This window comes from Bombina bombina, chromosome 4 (genome assembly GCF_027579735.1).
Source record: "Bombina bombina isolate aBomBom1 chromosome 4, aBomBom1.pri, whole genome shotgun sequence".
NCBI classification, from domain to species: Eukaryota; Metazoa; Chordata; class Amphibia; order Anura; family Bombinatoridae; genus Bombina; species Bombina bombina.
In genome coordinates this window covers 1,152,323,202-1,152,349,697 of record NC_069502.1, presented here as the reverse complement: position 1 = coordinate 1,152,349,697, position 26,496 = coordinate 1,152,323,202, and the positions used below count along the sequence as shown (strand labels likewise).

Here is a 26,496-nt window from a genome sequence, read left to right as displayed (position 1 = left end):
CAAACATTGCCGGCCGTGGATCTCAATACGCTCTCCTTATTTATAAAAAAAGCCGTCAAAAACACGCGCACCAAGTACGGGGTGATGAGCATTGGACTGTTGTTAACTAGCAGTCATCGATCTTGCGTCTATTCAGCTTTTTTCCAACTTTATGTATTCCATTTCACTAAACGCCGCCACTATACTAAAATGTTTAACCCCTTTCCCGCCACTCCCCAAAATCGCCACAACCTAAATAAAGTTATTAACCCCTATCCTGCCGCTCCCAGACATCGCTGCAACCTAAATAAAATTATTAACCCCTATCCCACCACTCCCCGACATCGCCGCAACCTAAATAAAGTTATTATTAACCCCTATCCCGCCGCTCCCCAACACTGCCTTCACTAAATAAACTTATTAACCCCTAAACCTCTGGCCTCCCACATCACCACCACTAATTAAAGCTATTAACCCCTAAACCGTCAGCCCCCCACATCGTAAAAAACTAAATTAAATTAAGCTATTAACCCCTAAACCTAACAACCCCTTAACTTTAAATTAAAATCCCTATCTTCAAATAAATTAAAACTTACCTTTAGAATGAAAATAAACTAATTTTAAACTATAAATTAACCTACCCTTACTTTTATACTACAATTAAATTAAACTACCAATTAAATAAACTAAATTACATATTAAAAAAACCTAACCCTACTAAAATTATTTAAATATACAATTAAACATTATTACAAAGTCCTAAATTACAAAAAAAAAATAAGTTACAAAAAAAGACCAAACACTAAATTACGAAAAATAATAAACCAAATTATCAAAAATAAAAAAATGTAATCTAATAGCCCTATCAAAATAAACCCCCCCCAAAATAAAAAAAACTCTAGCCTACAATAAACTACCAATGGTCCTTAAAAGGGCCTTTTGTGGGGCATTGCCCCAAAGATAACAGCTCTTTTACCTGGCAAAAAAATACAAACACCCCCCCAACAGTAAAACCCACCACCCAACCAACCCCCCCAAATAAAAAACTATCTAAAATAACGTAAGCTACCCATTGCCCTGAAAAGGTCATTTGTATGGGCATTGCCCTTAAAAGGGCATTTAGCTCTTTTACTGCCCAGACCCTAATCTAAAAATAAAACCCACCCAAAAAACCCTTAAAAAAAACCTAACACTAACCCCCGACTAACCACTTACAGTTCATGAAGTCCCGCTTGAAGGATCCATCCAGACGGCGAAGTCCTCATACAGGCGGCAAGAAGTCTTCATCCATGTGACAAGAAGTCTTCATCCATTTAGCAAGAAGTCTTCATCCAGGAGGCCCCTTCTATCTTCATCCAGCCGGCGAAATCTTCATCCAGACGGCAAGAAGTCTTCATCCCGGCAGCCTCTTCTATCTTCATCCAGCCGGCGAAGTCCTCATCCAGACGGCAAGAAGTCTTCATCCAGACGGCCTCTTCTATCTTCATCCAGCCGGCGTGGAGCGGGTCCTTCCTGAAGACATCGGGCATGGAGCATCATCTTCATACGGTCGCCGCCGCACACTGATACTTCAATGAAAGTGACGCAATCCAAGATCGCGTCCCTTGCATTCCTATTGGCTGAAAGATTTCAATCAGCCAATAGGAATTAGAGCTGCTAAAATCCTATTGGCTGATTGGAACAGCCAACTGTTCCAATCAGCCAATAGGATTGAGCTCTCATTCTATTAGCTGATTGGAACAGCCAATAGGATTTTAGCAGCTCTAATTTCTATTGGCTGATTGAAATCTTTCAGCCAATATGAATGCAAGGTACACCATCTTGGATTGCGTCACTTGCATTGAAGAATCAGTGTACGGCGGCGACCATATGAAGAGGATGAGCCGCGCCTGATGTCTTCAGGATGGACCCGCTTCCCGACTGCTGGATAAAGATAGAAGAGGCTGCTTGGATGAAGACTTCTTGCCGCCTGGATGAGGACTTTGCCGGCTGGATGAAAATAGAAGAGGCCGTCTGGATAAAGACTTCTTGCCGCCTGGATGATGACTTCGCCTGCTGGATCCTTCAAGAGGGACTTCAAGAACTGTAAGTGGATCATCGGGGGTTAGGGGTTTTTTAGGGTTAGGGTCTGTGCAGTAAAAGAGCTAAATGCCCTTTAAAGGGCAATGCCCATACAAATGCCCTTTTCAGGGCAATGGGTAGCTTAGGTTATTTTATTTGGGAGGGTTGGTTGGGTGGTGGGTTTTACTGTTGGAGGGGCGTTTGTTATTTTTTCGCCAGGTTAAAGAGCTGTAGTTTATTGTAGGCTAGGGTTTTTTTTTAATTGGAGGGGGGGCTTTTTATTTTGATAGGGCTATTAGATTAGGTGTAAAAAATTATTTTTGATAATTTGGTTTGTTATTTTTCGTAATTTAGTGTTTGTTTTTTTTTGTATCTTAGTTTTTTTGTGTAATTTAGGACTTTGTAAGAATGTTTAATTGTATATTTAAATAATTTTAATAGTGTTAGGTTTTTTTAATATGTAATTTAGTTTATTTAATTGGTAGTTTAATTTAATTGTAGTATGTAGTTAGGGTAGGTTAATTAATAGTTTAAAATTAGTTTATTTTTATTCTACAGGTAAGTTTTAATTTATTTGAAGATAGGGATGTTGTAATTTTAATTTAAAGTTAACTGGTTGTTAGGTTTAGGGGTTAATAGCTTAATTTAGTTTTTTGCAATGTGGGGGGCTGATGGTTTAGGGGTGAATAGGTTCAGTTAGTGGTGGTGATGTGGGAGGCCAGAGGTTTAGGGGTTAAGTTTTAGTGGCGGCGGTGTTGGGGAATGGCGGAATAGGGGTTAATAACATTATGTAGATTTCGGGGGCGGCAGATTAGGGATGTTTAGACTCAGGGTTTATGTTAGGGTGTTAGGTGTAAACGTAACTTTTTTCTACCATAAAAAGCAATGGGGTATGCTTCATTCTCTTGCAGCATCGAACATAAGCTTTCAGTGCTTTCAGACTCCTATTGATTTCTATGGCATCCGTGGCCTCAAGGGTGGTGGATTGAAAACCAGGTACGTTGTATCGGAAAAGACGCGAGGGTACATGTTAAATGTTTGATAAATGGAAAAAAGTGTCAAATAGAACCGAATGTGTATTCTGAACATTTGTAATGACGTAAGCATCGATCTGCGTCAGATTGAGATCACGGGATCTTATGTTACGTCACAAATTTCATCAATTGCCAATCTTGAGGTTTTGATAACTAGGCCGGATCAATCTCGTAACAATTACGATGCGGAATTCCAGTGTATTTTCGGTTGACACATTGATAAATAGGCCCCATAGAATACAAAATTGCCTTACATAGAATGCAAATTTTATTAAAGGGACAGTCTAGTCCAAAATAAACTTTAATTATTTGGATAGAGAATGTAATTTTTAACAATTTTCCAGTTTACTTTTATCACCAATTTTGCTTTGTTGTCTTGGTATTCTTAGTTGAAAGCTAAACCTAGGAGGTTCATATGCTAATTTCTAAGCCCTTGAAGGCCGCTTCTTCTCTCAGGGCATTTTGACAGTTTTTCACCACTAGAGGGTATTAGTTTATGTGTCTCATATAGATAACACTGTGCTCACGCACATGTAGTTCAGGTGAGCCAGCTCTGATTGGCTAAAATGGATGTCTGTCAAAAGAACTGAAATAAGGGGGCAGTTTGCAAAGGGTTAGATACAAGATAATCACAGAGGTAAAAAGTGTATTTATATAACTGTGTTGGTTGTGCAAATCTAGGGAATAGCTAATAAAGGGATTATCTATCTTTTTAAACAATGCAAATTCTGATGTAGACTGTCCCTTTAACTAATGTTTTTTTAATTTGCACTCAAGAAAGTGCAATAAAACCACAAACACTGTATCCCAAAAAAAGCTTTTACATTATAAATCTTGAGAACTTTGCGCTTCGAGTGGAGAAATTCATCATTATTTCACCCTAGCTGTCTTTCAAGAAGACACAAATAATTACGGTCTTTTCTTATAATATATTTCTGCGCAGTAGTGCGCCTCTTCAAGAGTATTCTGAGGATAATGCATAGGAGAATATAAAGGAGAATTCAACTAGTTCTTAATAAATCCCTCTATAGGTAAATTGTCTATGAACAGTAACAACAATGTAATGCAATGCTCAGACTTTAGCAATGTTGCTAGCAGGTACCCAACAAAGCTCTTCAAGTGAACAGGTTACTTAAAAGGGACATTCCAGTCAAAATGTAAATGCACATAGATGAATTACATATTTGAATAGAAACATATTTACAATATAAATGTATTGGAAAAAATGCTTCTAGTTAAAGTTATCACTGTTTTAGTGTTACCAATTTTCTCTGCACGTGCATGTGAAGCATAGCTGTATATTGTCAGTGCACCAGCATTCTAAATACTGCTGCTGCTCAGAGTGCCAGTGAGTTGTATCATGTCAGCAATTAACAAATTGAGTCAAAGGGGCCGAATTATCAAGCTCCGAATGGAGCTTAATGCCCCTGTTTCTCCGTGAGCCTTCTAAAGACCGCTGCTCCATAACTTGTCTGCCTGCTCTAAGGCTGTATACGATCGGGCTGATTTACATCCCCTACTAGCGGCCGATTGGCCACGAATCTGTAGGGGGTGGCATTGTACAAGAAGTTAACACGAACTGGTTGTGCAATGATAAATGCCGACATTGTATGCGGTCTGCATTTGTAGATGTGCGGCGGACATGATATGCTACATCGTATCATGTCCGCTTACACTTTCATAAATCGCGCCATAGTCGTTACCAGATGGTAAAAGCACCTTAGACTCTCTTAGCCGCGCCGGATGTCTTCAGGATGGACCCGCTTCCCGACGGCTGGATAAAGATAGAAGAGGCTGCTTGGATGAAGACTTCTTGCCGCCTGGATGATGACTTCGCCGGCTGGATCCTTCAAGCGGGACTTCAAGAACTGTAAGTGGATCGTCGGGGGTTAGTGTTAGGTTTTTTTAGGGTTAGGGTCTGGGCAGTAAAAGAGCTAAATGCCCTTTAAAGGGCAATGCCCATACAAATGCCCTTTTCAGGGCAATGGGTAGCTTAGGTTATTTTATTTGGGAGGGTTGGTTGGGTGGTGGGTTTTACTGTTGGAGGGGCGTTTGTGATTTTTTTCCAGGTTAAAGAGCTGTTATCTTTGGGGCAATGCTCCACAAAAGGCCCTTGGTAGTTTATTGTAGACTAGGGTTTTTTTTATTGGGGGAGGCTTTTTTATTTTGATAGGGCTATTAGATTAGGTGTAAAAAAATTATTTTTGATAATTTGGTTTGTTATTTTTCGTAATTTAGTGTTTTTTTTTTTTGTATCTTAGTTTTTTTGTGTAATTTAGGACTTTGTAAGAATGTTTAATTGTATATTTAAATAATTTTAGTAGTGTTAGGTTTTTTTAATATGTAATTTAGTTTATTTAATTGGTAGTTTAATTTAATTGTAGTATGTAGTTAGGGTAGGTTAATTAATAGTTTAAAATTAGTTTATTTTTATTCTACAGGTAAGTTTTAATTTATTTGAAGATAGGGATGTTGTAATTTTAATTTAAAGTTAAGGGGTTGTTAGGTTTAGGGGTTAATAGCTTAATTTATTTTTTTGCGATGTGGGGGGCTGACGGTTTAGGGGTGAATAGGTTCAGTTAGTGGTGGTGATATGGGAGGCCAGAGGTTTAGGGGTTAAGTTTTAGTGGCGGCGGTGTTGGGGAACGGCGGAATAGGGGTTAATAACATTATGTAAATGTCGGAGGCGGCAGATTAGGGATGTTTAGACTTAGGATTTATGTTAGGGTGTTAGGTGTAAACGTAACGTTTTTCTACCATAAAAAGCAATGGGGTATGCTTCATTCTCTTGCAGCATCGAACATAAGCTTTCAGTGCTTTCAGACTCCCAATGATTTCTATGGCATCCGCGGCCTCAAGGGTGGTGGATTGAAAACCAGGTACGTTGTGTCAATCTTGAGGTTTTGATAACTAGGTTGGATCAATCTCGTAACAATTACGATGCGGAATTCCAGTGTATTTTCGGTTGACACATTGATAAATAGGCCCCATAGAATACAAAATTGCCTTACATAGAATGCAAATTTTATTAAAGGGACAGTCTAGTCCAAAATAAACTTTAATTATTTGGATAGAGAATGTAATTTTTAACAATTTTCCAGTTTACTTTTATCACCAATTTTGCTTTGTTGTCTTGGTATTCTTAGTTGAAAGCTAAACCTAGGAGGTTCATATGCTAATTTCTAAGCCCTTGAAGGTCGCCTCTTCTCTCAGGGAATTTTGACAGTTTTTCACCACTAGAGGGTGTTAGTTTATGTGTCTCATATAGATAACACTGTGCTCACGCACATGTAGTTCAGGTGAGCCAGCTCTGATTGGCTAAAATGGATGTCTGTCAAAAGAACTGCTTGTGCAATGCCGCCCCTTGCAGATTTACAATAACCCTTCCCATGTATATATTTTTTTTAGTCGACAACCCAAAGTATTGCTCTAGGCCCATTTTGGTAAATTTCATGTCACCATTTCAGCGCCAAATGCAATCATATAAAAAATCTTTTTCACAAACTTTAGGTTTCTCACTGAAATTATTTACAAACAGCTTGTGCAATTATGGCACAAATGGTTGTGAATGCTTCTCTGGGATCCCCTTTGTTCAAAAATAGCAGACATATATGGCTTTGGCTTTGCTTTTTGGTAATTAGAAGGTCGCTAAATACAGCTGCACACCACACTTGTATTATGCCCAGCAGTGAAGTGTTTAATTAGGTAGCTTGTAGGGAGCATGTAAGGTTAATTCTAGCTTTAGTGTAGTGTAATAGACAACCCAAAGTATTAATCTAGGCCCATTTTGGTATATTTCATGCCACCATTTCACAGCAATTATGGCACAAATGTTTGTAAATGCTTCTCTGGGATCCCCTTTGTTCAGAAATAGCAGACATTTATGGCTTTGGCATTACTTTTTGATAATTAGTAGGCCGCTAAATGTAGCTGCGCACCACACTTGTTTTATGCCCAGCAGTGAAGGGGTTAATTAGGTTGCTTCTAGGGTTAATTTTAGCTTTAGTGTAGAGATCAGCCTCCCACCTGACACATCCTACCCCCTAATCCCTCCCTGACCCCTCTCTCAACAGCTCTCTTCCCTCCCCCACCTCACAATTGTCACCGCCATCTTAAATACTGGCAGAAAGTCTCCCAGTATAAAAATAAAGGTGTTTTTTTTATTTTTTTATAATTTTTCTAAAAAGTAGGATTCCCTAATCCCCCCCAAACAGCTCTCTAAGCCTCCTCCCTCAACCTATTGGCTACCATCTTAGGTACTAGCAGCTGTCTGCTGGTACCCAGTTTATAAATAAATTGCCCTTTTCTTATAAAAAAATAAACCCCCTTTTTCTGTAGTCTAGCTGCCCCCCAATACCTTCCCCCACCAAGATCCCTTTCCCAATACTTATAAACCCCTCTCCCTCCTTCCATTTCACTATAGATGTCCAATAGTGTAGCGGTCCCTTTTGCCCCCGCGTGCACCCCGCCCCCCGCATGTGCACGCTCCCGGACCATCATCCCCACTAACAGGAAATCAGCTACCAGCATTGGGCCGCCCACCTGCCTCCCTCCAAGCCCTCCCACGCTACCAACGATCTAAACTATTGCTGGCCGATGCAAAGAGGGCCACAGAGCATGTCCTTGGTCGTTAATTACCATTTTTTGTAGGACGTGCCTGGCACGTCCTTGGTCGTTAAAGGGATACTAAATCCAAAAATTTTCTTTAATGATTCAGACAAAACATGCAATTTTATGCAAGTTTCTAATTTACTCCTATTATTGTTTCTTTGTTTTCTTGCTATCTTTATTTAAAAAGCAGGAATATAAAGCTTAGGAACTAGCCCATTTTTGGTTCAGAACCTGGGTTCCGCTTGCTTATTGGTTGGGTGATTGTAATCACCAATAAGCTAGCGCTATCCAGGGTGCTGAACCTAAAATGGGCCAGCTCCTAAGCTTTACATTCATACTTTTTTAAATAAAGAAAGCAAGAGAACAAAGAAAAGTTGATAATAGGAGTAAATTAGAAAGTTGCTTAAAATTGCATGCTCTATCTGAATCATGAAATAAATAAATTTGGGTTTAGTATGCCTTTAATGAAATCAGAGGAGGCTCGTCATAGAGAGTTCCCGTGATGGAAGCGATTGTAGGTTCTGCCAAACACTAATGTTGTTTCTAAGCAAGTTTCAAGTCCTCGGACGGCAAATTCTTCTTCTTTGATAGGCTAAGAATGTTTTGGCTTGGGGATAAACAACAGCTTCCAACAGGTGATGAAATTGCTGTACTGAGACGGATCTTCTGTGGGCATCTTAAAGTGAAAGTAAGTTCAGACCAAACTTTAATTACATCTATTCATCTCCTAAACCTCTATGTAATCGCTAACTTTTTTTTAAGAAATACCTTCTTATTTATTTTTTATTCAGTATTGTATGAACATACCGATATTTATCTTGCTCCACCCACCTGCTCATTTCCGGATAATCCATTTTCAATAGTAAGAGCGGTCCCACCTGCAATGCGCATGCGTGTCTCATGAACGCGCTTGTTTGTTGTCATTCAATTCAATGAGACACGCATGCGCACTTTAATTTAGGGGCGTAAAGTTAGAATTCAGACGCCATTGGGGGACCTATCAGAAAGTAGAAGATGATCTTCGTCATTTAAAAATAATAATTTTTTGGGGGGGGGCGGAGCAAGCCGGGCACCTGAGCGGTCGCACTCTGAGAGAGCTCAGCTCACAAGTTATTAATATTTATCAGCTTGACCGCTCAGGGTTGCCCATGAAACTACTAAATAATCCTCTAGTGATATAGAGAACACGAAGAGCAACTATACAAGTTTTGGTGGAGACAGGAGAACCTAAAGCGCCCGCACAGAATCTCCTCATGCTACACGCTATTCACATACTGCCTGCATGAGGAGCGGCCATCTTGCAGACCGCATGGAAACTGACATTCTAACCAGACGACTCCAGTATTAACTCTACAGCATCCTTATTCTATTCTGCCGGCACCCCTCCCAGGCTCCCAGACACACCGGGTGATTATAAGGACCTGACATATCAGTAGACATAAGATTGTACCAATATCCAGAGTACACTTTCAAGCCACATGATGGCAACCACCATCACAGATGTGCTCCGACTCCTGGCTGATAAGATGGAGAGACAGTTTGAGTCTCTCTTGCACAGTATTCATGATGACCGCCACGGCATATCAGCAGGAGATACTGAGTGTCTACTGGCACAGACCTCCTGTAGACTACAGGATATACTGCTAAGGGACAAACTACAGGCAAGAAACATGGAGGAATTCGTCCCTACAGATCAAATTCAGCCCAGTGCTATTCTGCAAAGGCGGGAGAGGTCCTACCAAGAACTTAAGTCTGCGCTGACTGTAGAAGGGGGCACTGCAGTTAGCACCTGGGAGCAGTCATCTGATCCCCTGACTGAAGGACGACAAATCCAGCCTCATAGTAAACCGCATCCAGCAGTCATCATACCTCCTACTACAGCTTTCATGTACTCTGATCGCCACACAGAGATTAGAGTAAGTAGAGACAGCGTGAGATGCACAGACACAGACCTGAGCTTAACCCGATGCAGACCGTTAGCCATAGTACCCGCTGACCCGCTCACACCAGCCTTTTCATCTCGCAAAGTAAGGTCACTTTTGGGACAGTTGCAGCGCCCTCTGAGCTTCATGATGACTACACAGCTTGCAGGAACTATCCCGGTCCCCAGTAGACAGGAGCATCTATCACTGATTACAATGTACCAGTCATTAGAGGCATCCTACCTTAGCCAGAGTTATAGCTTGGAAGAAGCCTTTAATCTGTTGTCTGCTTTTTTGTATCCGCATAAGCTCAATCCACGGCTAAACCTTTCCACGCCAATACAGCTTGCCCAAAACACGCTGCAACCTGGGTGTCACAGAATAGCATTTGATCCGGGAGGCCACTTCTATCACTCATCTGCTGGACACACACTGGACTACATGAACTAACTCTGCTAGTCCATTAAATGTTTGGTAGGATGTTTTCAGTTTAAACGCATTAGCCAAGTTATGTACTTTTCTATCATGCCTACCATTAGCATGGTCACCATTAGATAGGGAGTTATCTGACTAGTTTTATGTTGGAATTGGAGGTAATACTACTGTATTCATACATACGCGCAAGATAAATGAGATCCTCATTACAGTCTGTCTGGTAGGCAACATCCTAGTTGGCCTGTAATTGGGTAAATACTAGAAATTCATGTTCCCATAGCCATATAAGATAGATGGAGAGAATATAGTTACACTGCTTTTATTATAGTTATTCTATGTGACTGCACTGGTTATGTCTGTAGTTGCATATATACATTTCACAAATGTTTTATAGTAGTCTAACACTGTCCCCTACTTTAGCCAGAAGTGGAAATGGTGCTAAAGCATCTCTGTATACATGTAGGAAAGGGGAGAACCTTGTCTCAGTATCTCTGATATGCACTATTTTCTTTATACTTATATAGACCTAGAGAACAGATCTTCCAACTAACATTCTCCACATGTTGTTTCAATGTAGTTACGTTTATAGTGTGTCTCATCGCTGTTATTGTTATGTTTATGCTCTCATACAGAAAATTCTACGGACATACAAGCTACACACTGTTGGAACTCAGCCACTCGTGTGAGGAGTTTAAAATGATGACACAGTTGCTCCCATAGTACACCCAGCTAACGCAGGGAATAATATTATTTGCAACCATGGTTATTGCCGCATATTAGGGTTCAGTAAATCTCCTATGTGTATATCTCACTTAGATTCCTAGATACATATCATATATATACATAAATATGTCAGAAGACAAGAAGGAATTACAAGTAATCTCTACGATAGCATAGATTCAGTCTATATATTTTCCCCCTGTCTAGAGCTGACCTGGTTATATCCACCAGTATTAATATTAGAATCATAGTTGTACATGCTGCACATAGAGACACATTAAGTCCAAACCCTAACTAGACCGTACACCACAACATAGGGATGCACAATGCAATATTGAGCTAAATAACGACTCATACACTACTGATACTTAATATATATGCCTCAATGGCAACTCCACAGGTAGTACAGATATCTCTAGACCTAGGTTCAACTTAGAACATCATCTATCGTATTCCCCTACATGTGTCCCACCAACTCACTACCCCCTCTTCACTCTTTCACCCTTAGATATAATACATCTGCAACGGAGGCCCAATCTTCTCCCCCCCCCCATTCTTTTTCTTTCTCTTTCCCCTTTCTCTTTATTCTCTAAAAGCAGTTCTGATCTGCTGACTTTCCTCATCTTCCTATCCCCTTACTAGGTCCAAAAGTGACCACTTCAAATGCCAAGTTCCTCCTTAAATCTCAATAAGCCATGTAAGGTTCAAGAGTAGCCTTCCTTATCATTCGAGGAACCCATTATAGAACATAATAATATAATATAAAAATGAGGTTCAAGATGATTATCCATGTAGTCCCACTGTAATACTTTCGCTTTACTATGAATGTACCTGTTTGCTATATATGTTATACTATCTTTTTTGCATGGAATTTTATATTGGTTGTACTATTTTCATAACCTCAATAAAAAATATAAATTAAAAAAAAAAAATAATAATAATAATTTTTTTTAGAGCCAGGCGGAGCAATGGCGGTTTAGATTAGCGGATCTAAAGGTAAAATTATAGTTTTATTATAGCAAAGGGAAGAAATTCATTAATTAAACCCCCCCCCTTAATTGATTTGTAAATTCAGTTGCCACTTAGAGGTTCAGTATAGTTTACTTTCACTTTAAGCAGAAGTAATTAGCTTATAAGCATCAAATTATTCAGGCTGGGAGGAGTCTTTTACCTGATATTTCTCTACATATACAGTTCTCGTTTAATTATACATAATCTATAATAACTTTATATAGTACCATTTTACTTATTTTTGTTTCTGTTTGTGTAAGTTCCTTCCTCATTGTGCAGTTCTGGGATGTTGTCCTGTTACAATTATAATATATAATGCATTTCCTCCTACTTCTACTGATCATGTGCAAGAATTCATAGCATATGCATATATTCATTTGTGATTGGCTGATGACTGTCACATGATACAGGAGTGGCAATAGACATAACTTTGAAATGTGTCAGAAAAAATCTACTGCTCATTTGAAGTTCAAACTAAGTGCTCTTGCATTGTCTTTTATTATGTTGATTATGCAAATCTGCTGTATTTACTAGTCCTTTAAGCACCATATTAGGTTATTTACCTGTTCTTCAGCAACTGTAGCTTCGGTTTGGTCAGTAACCACATTTTCACTTTCAGCTGCCTCTGTTTTAGTTTCCTATGTACATAAAGAATACAAAATATTATTTATTGCTCTGACATGAAATCTACACAAAGAGAAATAAATTGAGACTAATAGCACATTGTCTCTATATGGAAAATGGTGTATACATTCATGTAAATAGATTTGCTTGGAAATGCTGAATTTACATATTTTAGCTATACGCGTTTTACTTATCACGGACCAGAGGGAAATACATACAAATGGCACAAAAATGGACATCATTACAGATCAGAGAATTAGCATTTACCAATACTAAAATGCAAATTGTATATTAGAGAACAGGTTGTACAACATCTGTCGCCTTTTTATAGGTGTATTCCATGAATACAATATTTTAACCCCTTAAGGACCAGCGACGTACCCTGTATGTCGCTGGCCTTTTTTTGGGACTTGATTGTTTTATATTGCGGTCTTGCCACCAGCGTAAAGACTGCTCTATTCCACAAAGCCTGCTGGAGGGAGGGAATTAATAGCATGTTCTTGTTAGACTTGTGCTATTATGTCCTGAAAAGACCCTTAACGACCAGTGACATACAGGGTACATTGTGGTCATTAAGGGGTTAAGGGAGAATGCAGACACTACCAATACCAGTCTGTATTTTTTATTATTTAAAGGTTATTTGAAAGGAAGGGACAAAAAGAAATATGCTGAAATTGATTTTATGTTTTTTTGGGGGGGGGGTTTGCCAGGTGATTTTTTCCCCCACAAATTATTATTTTCCTGTAGATTATAAACTCTTTGGGTCAGGCCTCGCTTTCTCTTGTACTAATTTGTTTTGTTTTGTCTTATGCATTTTTTTTTAGCATGAATCTATGTCATTATTTACCCTACTCCTTTACAAAGTACTATGGAATTTGGTGACACTTTACAAATGTTAACAATAATAACAATAATAATAATAATAATAACAATAATAACAACAATAATAATAATAACAATAATAATAATAATAATAATAATAATAATAATAATAACAATATTAATAATAATAACAATAATAATAACAATAATAATAATAATAATAATAATAATAACAATAATAATATCAATAACAATAATAATAACAATAATATCAATAACAATAATAATAATAATAATAACAATAATATCAATAGCAATAATAATAATAATAATAATAATAATAATAATAATATCAATAGCAATAATAACAATAATAATAATAATAATAATATCAATAACAATAATAATAATAACAATAATATCAATAACAATAATAATAATAATAATAATAATAACAATAATATCAATAACAATAATAATAATAATATCAATAACAATCGCAATAATAATAATAATAATAATATCAATAACAATAATAATAATAACAATAATATCAATAACAATAACAATAATAATAATAATAACAATAATAATAATAATATCAATAACAATAATAATAATAATATCAATAACAATAATAATAATAACAATAATATCAATAACAATAACAATAATAATAATAATAACAATAATATCAATAACAATAATAATAATAATAATAATATCAATAACAATAATAATAATAATAATAACAATAATAATAATAATAACAATAATATCAATAACAATAATAATAAATGGGACAAGACTTAGCCAAACACAGGAGGAAAGGGATTTGGGAGTAGTAATAGATAACAAGCTAAAGATGAGTGCACAATGCAGGGCAGCGGCTTCAAAGGCTAATAAGATACTAGCATGTATTAAAAGAGGCATTGATTCAAGGGAGGAAAGCATAATTCTGTCATTATATAAAGCCCTGGTAAGACCTCACCTTGAGTTTGGAGTGCAGTTCTGGGGACCGATTGCTAAAAAAGATATTGCAGAACTAGAAAAAGTTCAGAGAAGGGCCACAAAGCTAATAAGGGGATTGGAGAAATTAACCTATGAGGAGAGGCTAGCCAAACTGGGTCTGTTCTCTTTAGAAAAAAGGCGCTTGAGAGGTGACATGATTACTTTATATAAATATATTCAAGGCCCATATACAGAGATGGCAGAAGCTCTTTTTATTCCAAGAAAATTGGTTCTGACAAGAGGTCATAATTTAAGGTTGGAGGAAAGGAGATTTAATCTCCTGCAACGGAAACGTTTTTTCACTGTAAGAGCAATAAAATTGTGGAACTCATTACCAAAGGAGGTAGTGAATGCCAATACCATAGATACATTTAAAAATAGTCTGGATAAATTTCTGTATATAAACAAAATTCATGGATATGATTGCTAGTATTAAATGGGTCACATTTTAATGGGGTTATTTAAGCTTAACTGGAGCTTTTTGTAAGTATTTTAGATTTGTATAGGTTGAACTCGATGGACTTCAGTCTTTTTTCAACCTTATCTACTATGTTACTATGTTACTATGTTATAATAATAATAATATCAATAACAATAATAATAACAATAATAATAATAACAATAATATCAATAACAATAATAACAATAACAATAATAATAATAATAACAATAATAATAATAACAATAATAATAATAATAATAATAATAATATCAATAACAATAATAATAACAATAATAATAATAATAACAATAATATCAATAACAATAATAACAATAACAATAATAATAATAATAACAATAATAATAATAACAATAATAATAATAATAATAATATCAATAACAATAATAATAACAATAATAATAACAATAATATCAATAACAATAATAACAATAACAATAATAATAATAATACCTGTTCTGCTGTTGCAACTACATTTTCACTCTCTGCTGTTTCTGTTTTAGATTCCTATATAGAAGCTATTCACATGAGAGCAACAAATGATCATGTATCACTTTATGGATGCCCTGCAAGGCTGGGATTTGTTACTATAGCGGACCTCTAAAATGTCCCTATTTGATAGGGACAAACCCTTATTCTGAGCTCTGCCCCACTGTCCTTCTGAGACAGCCAAATGTCCCCAGTTGCAGAATCTCCCTTAAAGAGACATTAAGCATTTTTTTTCTTTCATGATTCAGATAAAGCATGCAATTTTAAGCAACTTTCTAATTTACTCCTATTATCAATTTTTCTTCGTTCTCTTGCTATCTTTATTTAAAAAGCAGAAATGTGATGCATAGGACCAGGCCCATTTTTGGTTGAGAACCTGGGTTATGCTTGCTTATTGGTGGGTAAATGTAAGCCTCAAATAAGCAAGCGCTATCCATGGTGCTGAACCTAAAATGGGCTGGCTGCTAAGATTTACATTCCTGCTTTTAAAATAAAGATAGCAAGAGATCAAAGAAAAATTGATAATAGGAGTAAATTAGAAAGTTGCTTAAAATGTCATGCTCTATCTGAATCGTGAAAGAAAAAATTTGGGTTCAGTGTCCCTTTAACACTGCCTATAGAACACCCAGGCACAAATTGCCCCACACCCACTAACTGCCAGGTACACCCACAACCACGCTAACTATCCACCCGTGACTCTCACCTTTCCACAGAACGTCAACAGTCCACCACAACCTACAGAGTCCCTAATACCCAGCCACTAATGTTGGGAGTTATGCTATAGTTACAAGTTAACTTAAAGGGACAGTCAACACCAGAATGTTTGTTGTTTTAAAGATAGATAATCCCTTTATTACCCATTCTTCAGTTTTGCTTAACCAACACAGTTATAATAATACACGTTTTACCTCTGTAATTACCTTGTATTTAAGCCTCTGCAGACTGCCCCCTTATTTCAGTTCTTTTGACAAACTTGCATTTTAGCCAATCAGTGCTCACTCCTCTGTAAATTCACGTGCATGAGCTCAATGTTATCTATATGAAACACATAAACTAACGCCCTCTAGTGGTGAAAAACTGTCAAAATGCACTTAGGCCTTCAAGATCTAAGAAATTAGCACATGATCCTCCTAGGTTTAGCTTTCAACTAAGAATACCAAGAGAACAAAGCAAAATTGGTGATAAAAACAAATCAGAAAGTTATTTAAAATGACATGCCCTATTTGAATCATGAAAGCTTTTTTTGGACTTGACTGTCCCTTTAATACTGAGGTTTAATTATAAAGTGACCCTGATTCTGTGGATTTGCACTAACTGGTTACTAAATATAATAATGAATCCAGTCATATGTCTTCAGACCATGTGGATCAGAATTAGTTGAGATGAAAGTGTGTACTTATGTATCAGCAATGATTGGTTGAATGCAGTAATAAATGTGTGTTGTGTTGTCAGGGGGTTTCACTTTCCCTGACATCCCTGTTTTTTGTATTTGTGAACCGTATTAATATTTGACCTTGTTTTGTATAATACAATGTATAAGGGAGTCAAATGATCTTATATTTTCAGTTGTAGAATTTTCAGCCTTCACAGTCATTGAGTTGCCAATTATTTTGTTTTAATTCACCAATAGGCAGCTGATAACTGTCCTTTAATGAAATTCGTTTAGAAGCTTGTGATACCTTTTAATGGACTGATTAAATCAATTTTTTTTATTCCATAAGCTTTCAAGACCTCACAGGTAGGGTTGCCACCTTCAAAACAGAAAAATAAGGGACACCTAACGCAGCAGGGGCCAAACCCCTCGGGGCCACGATGACCACAGGCCCGATGACGTGCCAGTGGTGGTAAATCACAACTTAAAACATGTTTTTCATATGCAGAAGTGTGGAGGGGGGGGGGGTCTGTTTTTTTTGCTATAGAACCATTGCAGTGGGTGTCCCAGCTAATCTTTTTAACAGTGCTAAACTGGGATCTTCTAAGTAAGTTTTTAAACGGTTTTATACTGGATTTTTAGCTCAGCATCTGTGCATATTATTCTTTATAGTAGTGTCTATTACATGCAGTTAAATACAAAATGTTGTATACAATGTATATGGTATTTAGAGTAATTTATCATTAACCTAGAATGTACCTGTATTGCATTATATTACATCTCTAGTAATTACAATTGTAGAGAATGACAAATTTAGGGAAACTTGGAAGCCAATGATATATATAGGTAAATGAAGAATAAGCCATAAATTATTGAGAAGCCCAGGGATTTGGCATGCACTGTCCTATAGCAACTGTCTACTACAGATATCCACTTAGCTCCTAAGCTATGGTACACATACTCATCCCAGCCCTATTCAAAATCATGCAAAGTATCACATATAACAGACCTGTGTCACACTTTCCCAGGCATGTACATTCTTGCAGGGAACAATATAAGCTTGCATTTATTTAATCTCTGGCAGCCATATTATATATTGTGTGAATTGCTAAAACAAATAAAAAGGTTTGTCATGCCAAGACTAATTTGCATCAAATCAATTCCCTATCTGGTTGCTGGCAAACTCCTTAGCAAGCATTGGGCAAAAAGAGTCAAGAAACCTATACACACTGGAAAAATAGTAATTATTTAGTATAATTTTTATATTGCCTTTTTGCTTAATGCTGCAGTCTTCCATGCTTTTTGTTTAGGTATTATTTAAAGACAATCAATGTTGTGCTGTATGACAGTCTCTCATCCTGTCACAACATTAGATCACAAGATCACAGACTTTACTTTCACGGGATACCAACAACTAATGTCCAGAAGTAAACAACTATACAGATAAACACTCGTACCGGAACGATCCTACCTACAGCTACACATAGCAAGGTAAAGGCAAAGCCACAATTACCACAGTTAAACCCATTCGCTGCTAAATAAGCCCTGCGCATCAGCTGACAGACGTCCTGGAAGCAAAATGTTTAATTGTCACATCCTGCTGTGTACCACATCATTTAATCTGCTTTTTAACTCACCAGTTATTATTATAGTGCCGGTCCCCCACCAGCCAGCATACTTAAGACACCGGGTGCAAATCCTCTCTTTCGTCTCCTTCTACTCTCTCTGCTTGAACTGCTTCCCGCCACACCAACACTACCAAGCCCCGCCCACCACTAACTCCATGTCCACCACCTCTGCACCGCTTGTCACTGGGTCCCCTGGACTCCTACCAACATGGCCACGGTGGCTGCCAGCCAGTAGAAAATACGGGACAAACCCCGTCCCGTATTGATTCAAAACGGGACGTGCTATTTTAGCCTCAAATACGGGACGATTCCGTATTTTAAGGGACGGGTGGCAACCCTACTCACAGGTCTCTTCTTCTGATAATAGATAATGACCCTGAATCTGTGACATTGGAACACTAGCATAAAGACTTTTGACTGAATATTGCTGTGAATTTAACAGTTGTATTTTGATGTTTGGTAAATCCATTTTTTACACTATAGAGTAGAGTATACTCTTTGTTGTTTAATTGATTTTATAAAACCTTATTTTAAAATGATTTGGACAGGTTGTCTTTGGGTGAAACGATTTGTCTTTCAATCAGGGCCGGCCTTTGGGCAAGGCGGAACGACCACCTCGGTCCCCGCGGTTAGGGGGGCCCCGCAACGCTGGTGCAAGCTGTTTTTTTTTTTTTTTAAATGAAATTTAAAAAAAATATAAATTTGTTGCACTGACATTTATTTTTAAAATCCTTTTTTGGCACTTTTTTTTTGCATGGTAATGGGCAGCTGCGCGGCAGACACACTGACAGGAGGAAGCAGTTAGTACAGCGCGGGAGGAAGTATAGTTTCCTTTTCCTGCGCCTGTACGCAACTCGGCGGGCTCAGTCTCAGTCAGTGAGTCAGTGTGTGAGGGCGTGTTGCTTCAGCTTGCTGGCAGCTGAGCTGAGCTGCAGAGTCACTGTCTCAAATTAGACTGTCAGAGCCTCAGAGGAGAGAGCTTTTGGTCCGTCCCAGGACTCCCAGTGGTGACCCTGCACAACATGAGTTGACAGAGAAATTATGGTAAGTTCCTCCGGGTCCCAATTTTGGGTACAGATATACTACTCACGTAAAAAAGTGACTAATAGTCACTCACTGATGTCTGATAGGGAAGAAGAGATCCATGCCATATGTACAGTTTTACAGGACCTCTCAGCCTGACTGCTTCATAAACGGTAAATTGATTTTCTGTCACATTCCTTTCCACCCCTATAAATCCTATTCTGATTTACAGCAATTTCTTAACAATCAATTATTTCTTAGACCCACTGATTTATTTTATAAGAAATATGCAATTGGAATAAATGTAATTATAGGTGAGGTATCATATAAGGATTAGTCTGATCACACATTGTACAAAATCTATTAACATAAATGTATTTCCATTGCACATAAAATATCACTGTAATACCGGTTACACATTATTGTGCTGTGTTACCACCATTATATTGGAACATGAGCCTGTCAGTTCCCTTTAGCTAAATTCCACCTGTCCGTTGTATGATTTTGTTAGTTCTTTTGACAGGAAACAATTTAGACAGGGGGGATAGAATTAGTGCCTGACAGTTACAAATGCACATCGTGGTGTCTTAAATATCTTGCTTGCTATTTTAAAGGGACGTGTTCATCCACAAGGAAACTAGTACACGATTGTTAGTCGTTAAAAATGACATTTTATTGTGTCGCGTTGACATAACAGCAGTCACAGCTTACACAACCTGTGTCAAAATATATTTTTCAAGTATCAAGCCAAGTGCAAGCATTGGAAGGGGTACTGTCTATAGGCACGTGCGGTGTCTCCTGCTAGTGTTTTCTGTACGGAGGGTCTGCAGTGGCAAGCTTATATCATGAATGTGTTGGAATAAGTGTGCTTACCAAAAGCAATCATTCATTTTTTTTATTTGATTTTTGTTATTAATTAGCTCATTAATGTCTCAGTTTAACAAGACGCCATTTCTGTAGTTTATTTTACGCTGCAGTGTGCTATGCAGCAAATTAGTGAACAAAATCTGTATAGGAAAACAGCGTTTGGTTCTCACTGACCACAGCAAAGGACATAAGATCAACACTCAAGGACTGTCCCTAGTAACAAATCAGATTGAAATGCTTATAAAACATGACTTTTGCAATACATTCTTATTGGTAGTAATGCCCGGTCCTCTTTCTGTCCTTTCTCACTGTGCTGCCCCCAGAGCTGCCGCCTGTGTCACTGACACTCATATACAGAAGAATTATTTTGAAATATGGGAGCAATTGGGAATGGGTTATGTAGAGATAATATTTTGTTGATAATGTTAGATACGCGTTTCGGTGCTGTCTCCTGAGGTTATAGTGAATTAAATAGCGTGTTTGCTCTGAGAAATATGCATTTAGATTTTAAAATAATATTTTTTTTTGTGGTTGCTTAGAACTTAGAAGCTATGTATGGGGAATGGGGATATCCAGTGTTTTTTTTTTAAATAATTGGTGAAGCTTTGTGACAACAGGTTAGATAGTAGCCAATCCCTTTAACCATTTGGGGTTAATAGTTGCTTTTTAACTTGGCAATTAGGGATCTTTCATTCAATTAAGTTTCCACATGTATTCCAATAGGGATAGTCACCCTATTTGTACTTGCTTCACATGCTATATAAACAATAGTGCTTTTCACTTATCAGGAGTCACACATATTTTACTTATGTTTTATTCCATACATTTTTAATTGTAAAATTAAATGTTTTATTTCATACCCATATTGCTTGGTATTTACATCCTATATAATAAAAGGCCAAGTGTGTTTGTCCGAAGGTGTCATGGGCAGTAGAGATAGCATGAGGACAAACACACCTGGCCTTTGAGTCCCTAGCTGATCTGTGGCAGAAGTGGGCGTGGCCGTGATCGGGGGCATAGCCGGCGTGAAGGGGGCATGGCCACACGTAAATGGCAATGAAGGGGGCATGGTTGGGTGTGAAGGGGGCGTGGCTGTGCGCGGTCGCGCGATAGGGGAGTGAGATAGATGGGGGAGAGAGAGGGGGACAGAGAGGAGGAGAGAGAGGAGGGAGAGAGAGGGGGAGAGAGAGGGGAGAGAGAGAGAGAGGGAGGGAGGGGAGAGAGAGAGAGAGGGGGGAGAGAGAGAGAGAGAGGGGGGGGGAGAGAGAGAGGAGGGGGAGAGAGAGGGGGGAAAGAGGGGGGGAAAAAGAGGGGGGAGAGAGAGAGAGGGGGGGAGAGAGAGAGCAAAAGAGAGGGGGGGAGAGAGAGCGCAAAAGAGACGAGGGAGAGAGAGCGCAAAAGAGAGGGGAGAGAGCGCAAAAGAGAGGGGAGAGAGAGAGGGGGGGAGAGAGCACAAAAGAGATGGGGGAAAGAGAGAGCACAAAAGAGATGGGGGAGAGAGAGAGCGCAAAAGAGAGGGGAGAGAGAGAGCGCAAAAGAGAGGGGGAGGGAGAGAAAGCGCAAAAGAGAGCGGGGAGAGAGTGCAAAAGAGAGTGGGAGAGAGCGCAAAAGAGAGGGGGAGAGAGAGAGAGCGTAAAAGTGAGGGGGGAGAGAGAGCGCGCAAAAGAGAGGGGGAGAGAGAGAGCGCAAAAGAGAAGGGTAGAGAGAGCGCAAAAGAGAGGGGAAGAGAGAAAGATCAAAAGAGAGGGGGAGAGAGAGAGAGCAAAAGAGAGGGGGGAGAGAGAGCGCAAAAGAGACGAGGGAGAGAGAGCGCAAAAGAGAGGGGAGAGAGCGCAAAAGAGAGGGGAGAGAGAGAGGGGGGGAGAGAGCACAAAAGAGATGGGGGAAAGAGAGACCACAAAAGAGATGGGGGAGAGAGAGAGCGCAAAAGAGAAGGGGAGAGACAGAGCGCAAAAGAGAGGGGGAGAGAGAGAGCGCAAAAGAGAGGGGGGAGAGAGAGAGCTCAAAGGAGAGGGGGGAGAGAGAGCGCAAAAGAGAGGGGGAGAGAGAGCGCGCAAAAGAGAGGGGGAGAGAGAGAGCGCAAAAGAGAGGGGTAGAGAGAGCTCAAAAGAGAGGGGAAGAGAGAAAGCTCAAAAGAGAGGGGGAGAGAGCGCAAAATAGAGGGGGGAGAGAGAGCACAAAAGAGAGGGGGGAGAGAGCGCAAAAGAGAGGGGGGAGAGACAGAGCGCAAAAGAGAGGGGGAGAGAGAGCTCAAAAGAGAGGGAGGAGAGAGCTCAAAAGAGAGGGGGGAGAGAGAAAGCTCAAAAGAGAGGGGTGAGAGAGCAAAAGATAGGGGGGAGAAATAGAGAGCAAAAGAGAGGGGGAGGGAGAGAGTGCAAGGGGTGGCACCGCTGTACTGCAAAAAATGGCCCGTGTGAACGGGCTTTAGGACTAGTTTGAGAATATTGTGTTATGGAAGATAATAAAGAATTTTGGCATTAGAAAGCGGCAGCCCATGCAAATAATTACTCAGGTGTGTGGTGTACTGGGACTCGAAACATGCACTGCTGCCATTTAAAAGACAATTCCTATTAGGTAGAGATTACTAAACCATGGATGAAAACATTATGTGGTGTCTACATTTATTAAAAAAAAAAACACACACAAAAAACACAGACACCACATAATGTTTTCATCCATGGTTTAGTAATCTCTACCTAATAGGAATTGTCTTTTAAATGGCAGCAGTGCATGTTTCGAGTCCCAGTACACCACACACCTGAGTAATTATTTGCATGGGCTGCCGCTTTCTAATGCCAAAATTCTTTATTATCTTCCATAACACAATATTCTCAAATGTAAATACCAAGCAATATGGATATGAAATCAAAAATGTATGGAATAAAACATAAGTAAAATATGTGACTCCTGATAAGTGAAAAGCACTAGTGTTTATATAGCATGTGAAGCAAGTACAAATAAGGTGATATCCCTAATTGCCAAGTTAAAAAGCAACTGTTAACCCCAAAGGGTTAAAGGGATTGGCTACTATCTAACCTGTTGTCACAAAGCTTCACCAATTATTTAAAAAAAAAAAAAAAAAAACACTGGATATCCCCATACATAGCTTCTAACTAAACATATTTCCTCTGTATGTATAAATGCAAAATTGCTAAACTACCAAGCCCCCACTCTCTGACTCCATTAGAATCACAATATACATGATGTCTAGATTCTAAATCAATCAGTTTGAATTGATAAAGTTATAAATTAAACAGACAGCTCAGCGCCTTTGCAGCTGTGTGTGTGGGCTGTGTGTGGGGTGTGTTTGTGTGTGGGCACTATGTGTGTGTGTGTGCTGTGTGTGTGTGTGTGTGTGGGCTGGCTGTGTGTGTGTGGGGGGGAGCTGGCTGTGTGTGTGTGTGGGGGGGGGCTGGCTGTGTGTGTGTGGGGGGGCTGGCTGTGTGTGTGTGTGTGTGGGGTGCTGGCTGTGTGTGTGCGTGGGGGCTGGCTGTGTGTGGGGGGGGGGGCTGGCTGTGTGTGTATGTGTGTGGGCTGGCTGTGTGTGTGTGTGTTGGGGGCTGGCTGTGTGTGTGTGTGTGGGCTGGCTGTGTGCGTGTGTGGGCTGGCTGTGTGCGTGTGTGGGCTGGCTGTGTGCGTATGTGTGTGGGCTGGCTGTGTGCGTATGTGTGTGGGCTGGCTGTGTGCGTATGTGTGTGGGCTGGCTGTGTGCGTGTGTATGTGGGCTGGCTGTGTGTGTGGGTGGGCTGGCTCTGTGTGTGTGTGTGTGGGCTGGCTCTGTGTGTCTGGGCTGGCTGGCTCTATGTGTGTGGGTGGGCTGGCTGTGTGTGTACACCTGTGTATGTATATATCTGTGCACCTGTGTATGTGTCTTCTGAGTGTGTGGATGTATGTGTATTTAAGTATCTCAGTGTATGTATTATATCTGTGTGTTTGTGTGGTACAGTGCATTGCCCCATTTCTTTAAAGGGACATAATACTCATATGCTAAATCACTTGAAACTGATGCAGTATAACTGTAAAAAGCTGACAGGAAAATCTCACCTGAGCATCTCTATGTAAAAAAGTAAGATATTTTACCTCACAATTTCCTCAGCTCAGCAGAGTAAGTTCTGTGTAAAAAGTTATACTTCAGCTGCTGCTCAGCTGCAGGTACAAAAAAATAAAAATGAAGAAATGAACAGCAGCCAATCAGCATCAACAGTGCTGAGGTCATTAACTCTTTTACTGTGATCTCATGAGATTTGACTTGACCCTCATGAGATTTCATTGTAAACTTCCCAAAACTGAATAGGGAAATAACATGAGTGCACGAGGCTCATCCCTTCAGCTGTCCCGGGACACACATACTGATTTGCTGCTTAGAAATCGTTTCCAATGGGATGTGACTACTGAGGAACTTTTGAGGTAAAATATCTTTCTTTTTTACATAGAGATGTTCATGTGATATTTTCTAGTCAGCTTTTTACAGTTATGCTGCATCATTTCAAGTGTTTAAACATTTGGATATTATGGCCCTTTAAGTATTTTTTGTTCTGTGTAGAGGCCCCGCGCAGTGCTGTCAATCTGCCTAGGGACCTGCACATGCTAGGGCCGGCCCTGGCATCTCTGTAATGTTCTTGTTATCATAAGAAAACACGTAAAAATAAGGCCCAGTTCAACTCAACTGTTCCTAATTGTCAGCATAATTCTTCATTATACATATAAACAGTTATTCCTATAGTACAAATGGTATATTGCAATATATACAATGTTATAGTTATCCACATTAGTGGATTTATGTTTTTTATATATATATATATATATATATATATATATATATATATATATATATATATATAAAATGTTGTGCATTACCTTAAATGATTTTTTTTCCATTTTAAAAGCTGTGGGGCGGGGTTGGGGGGCGGAAATTGGGTGGGGCTAGGGGCTGAGGTCGGGCGGGGTTGGGGTGGGGATTGGGCGGGGTTGGGGGCGGGGTGAAAGGGGGCCCTGCTTTGTCATCCTGCCTTGGGCCCCGCAATGGCTAGGGCCGGCCCTGCTTTCAATTGTTGGAATTTAAACTTGGTTTAAAATTAATTCAATATTGATAACTGCAATTTTGTTTCATATCTGTTGTAAATGTTAAAGTTAGTTATGTGGTTGATAATGATAGATGCCATATGAGCACAGGGAGGATAATTTCTGTAATTGTTTTGATTAAATACATTATTATTTAATTACGGTAGCGGTGAGCTGGCTAAACGTGCTCGTGCACGATTTCTCCATAGGAAATAATGGGGCTGAGATGTCTGAAAAAAAAAACTAACACCTGCAAAAAAGCAGCGTTCAGCTTCTAACGCAGCCCCATTGTTTCCTATGAGGAAATACATTTTACGTCTACACCTAACACCCTAACATGAACCCCGAATCTAAACACCCCTAATCTTATACTTATTAACCCCTAATCTGCCGCCCGACATTGCCGACACCTACATTATATTATTAATCCCTAATCTGTCGCTCCGGACACCCCCGCCACCTACATTATACCTATGAACCCTAATCTGATGCCCCTAACATCGCCGACACCTACATTATATTTATTAACCCCTAATCTGACGCCCCCAATATCGCTGCAACCTAACTACAATTATTAACCCCTAATCTGCCGCCCCCAACGTCGCCGCCACTATAATAAAGTTATTAACCCCAAAATCTAAGTCTAACTCTAACCCTAACAACCCCTAACTTAAATATCATTTAAATAAATCTAAATAAATATTCCTATCATTAAATAAATTATTCCTATTTAAAACTAAATACTTACCTATAAAATAAACCCTAAGCTAGCTACAATATAACTAACAGTTACATTGTATCTATCTTAGGATTTATTTTTATTTTACAGGCAACTTTGTATTTATTTTAACTAGGTACAATAGTTATTAAATAGTTATTAACTATTTAATAACTACCTAGCTAAAATAAATACAAATTTACCTGTAAAATAAACCCTATCCTAAGTTACAATTACACCTAACACTACACTACAATTAAATTAATTACCTAAACTAACTACAATTAAATACAATTAAATTAAATAAATTAAAGTACGAAAAACAACAAACACTAAATTACAGAAAAAAAAAATTACAAGTTTTTTAAACTAATTCCACCTAATCTAATCCCCCTAATAAAATAAAAAAGTCCCCCCAAAAAATAAAATTCCCTACCCTATACTAAATTACAAATAGCCCTTAAAAGGGCTTTTTGCGGGGCATTGCCCCAAAGTAATCAACTCTTTTACCTGTAAAAAAATACAATACCCACCCACACCCAACATTAAAACCCACCACCCACACACCCAACCCTACTCTAAAACCCACCCAATCACCCCTTAATAAAACCTAACACTAACCCATTGAAGATCACCCTACCTTGAGAC

At 38.8% G+C, this 26,496-nt stretch overlaps 1 protein-coding gene across 43 annotated transcripts in view; it reads right to left on the bottom strand.

The window, feature by feature from the left end:
* The window catches only part of LOC128658091 (calpain-8-like), a 268,397-nt gene that overhangs the window by 138,192 nt on the left and 103,709 nt on the right, over positions 1 to 26,496 (bottom strand). For all 43 annotated transcript variants that reach the window (XM_053712555.1, XM_053712553.1, XM_053712567.1 and 40 more), the window contains one exon: positions 12,337 to 12,411. In XM_053712555.1, the coding sequence (XP_053568530.1) occupies positions 12,337 to 12,411 (75 nt within the window). The remainder of the gene's footprint in view (positions 1 to 12,336; positions 12,412 to 26,496) is intronic.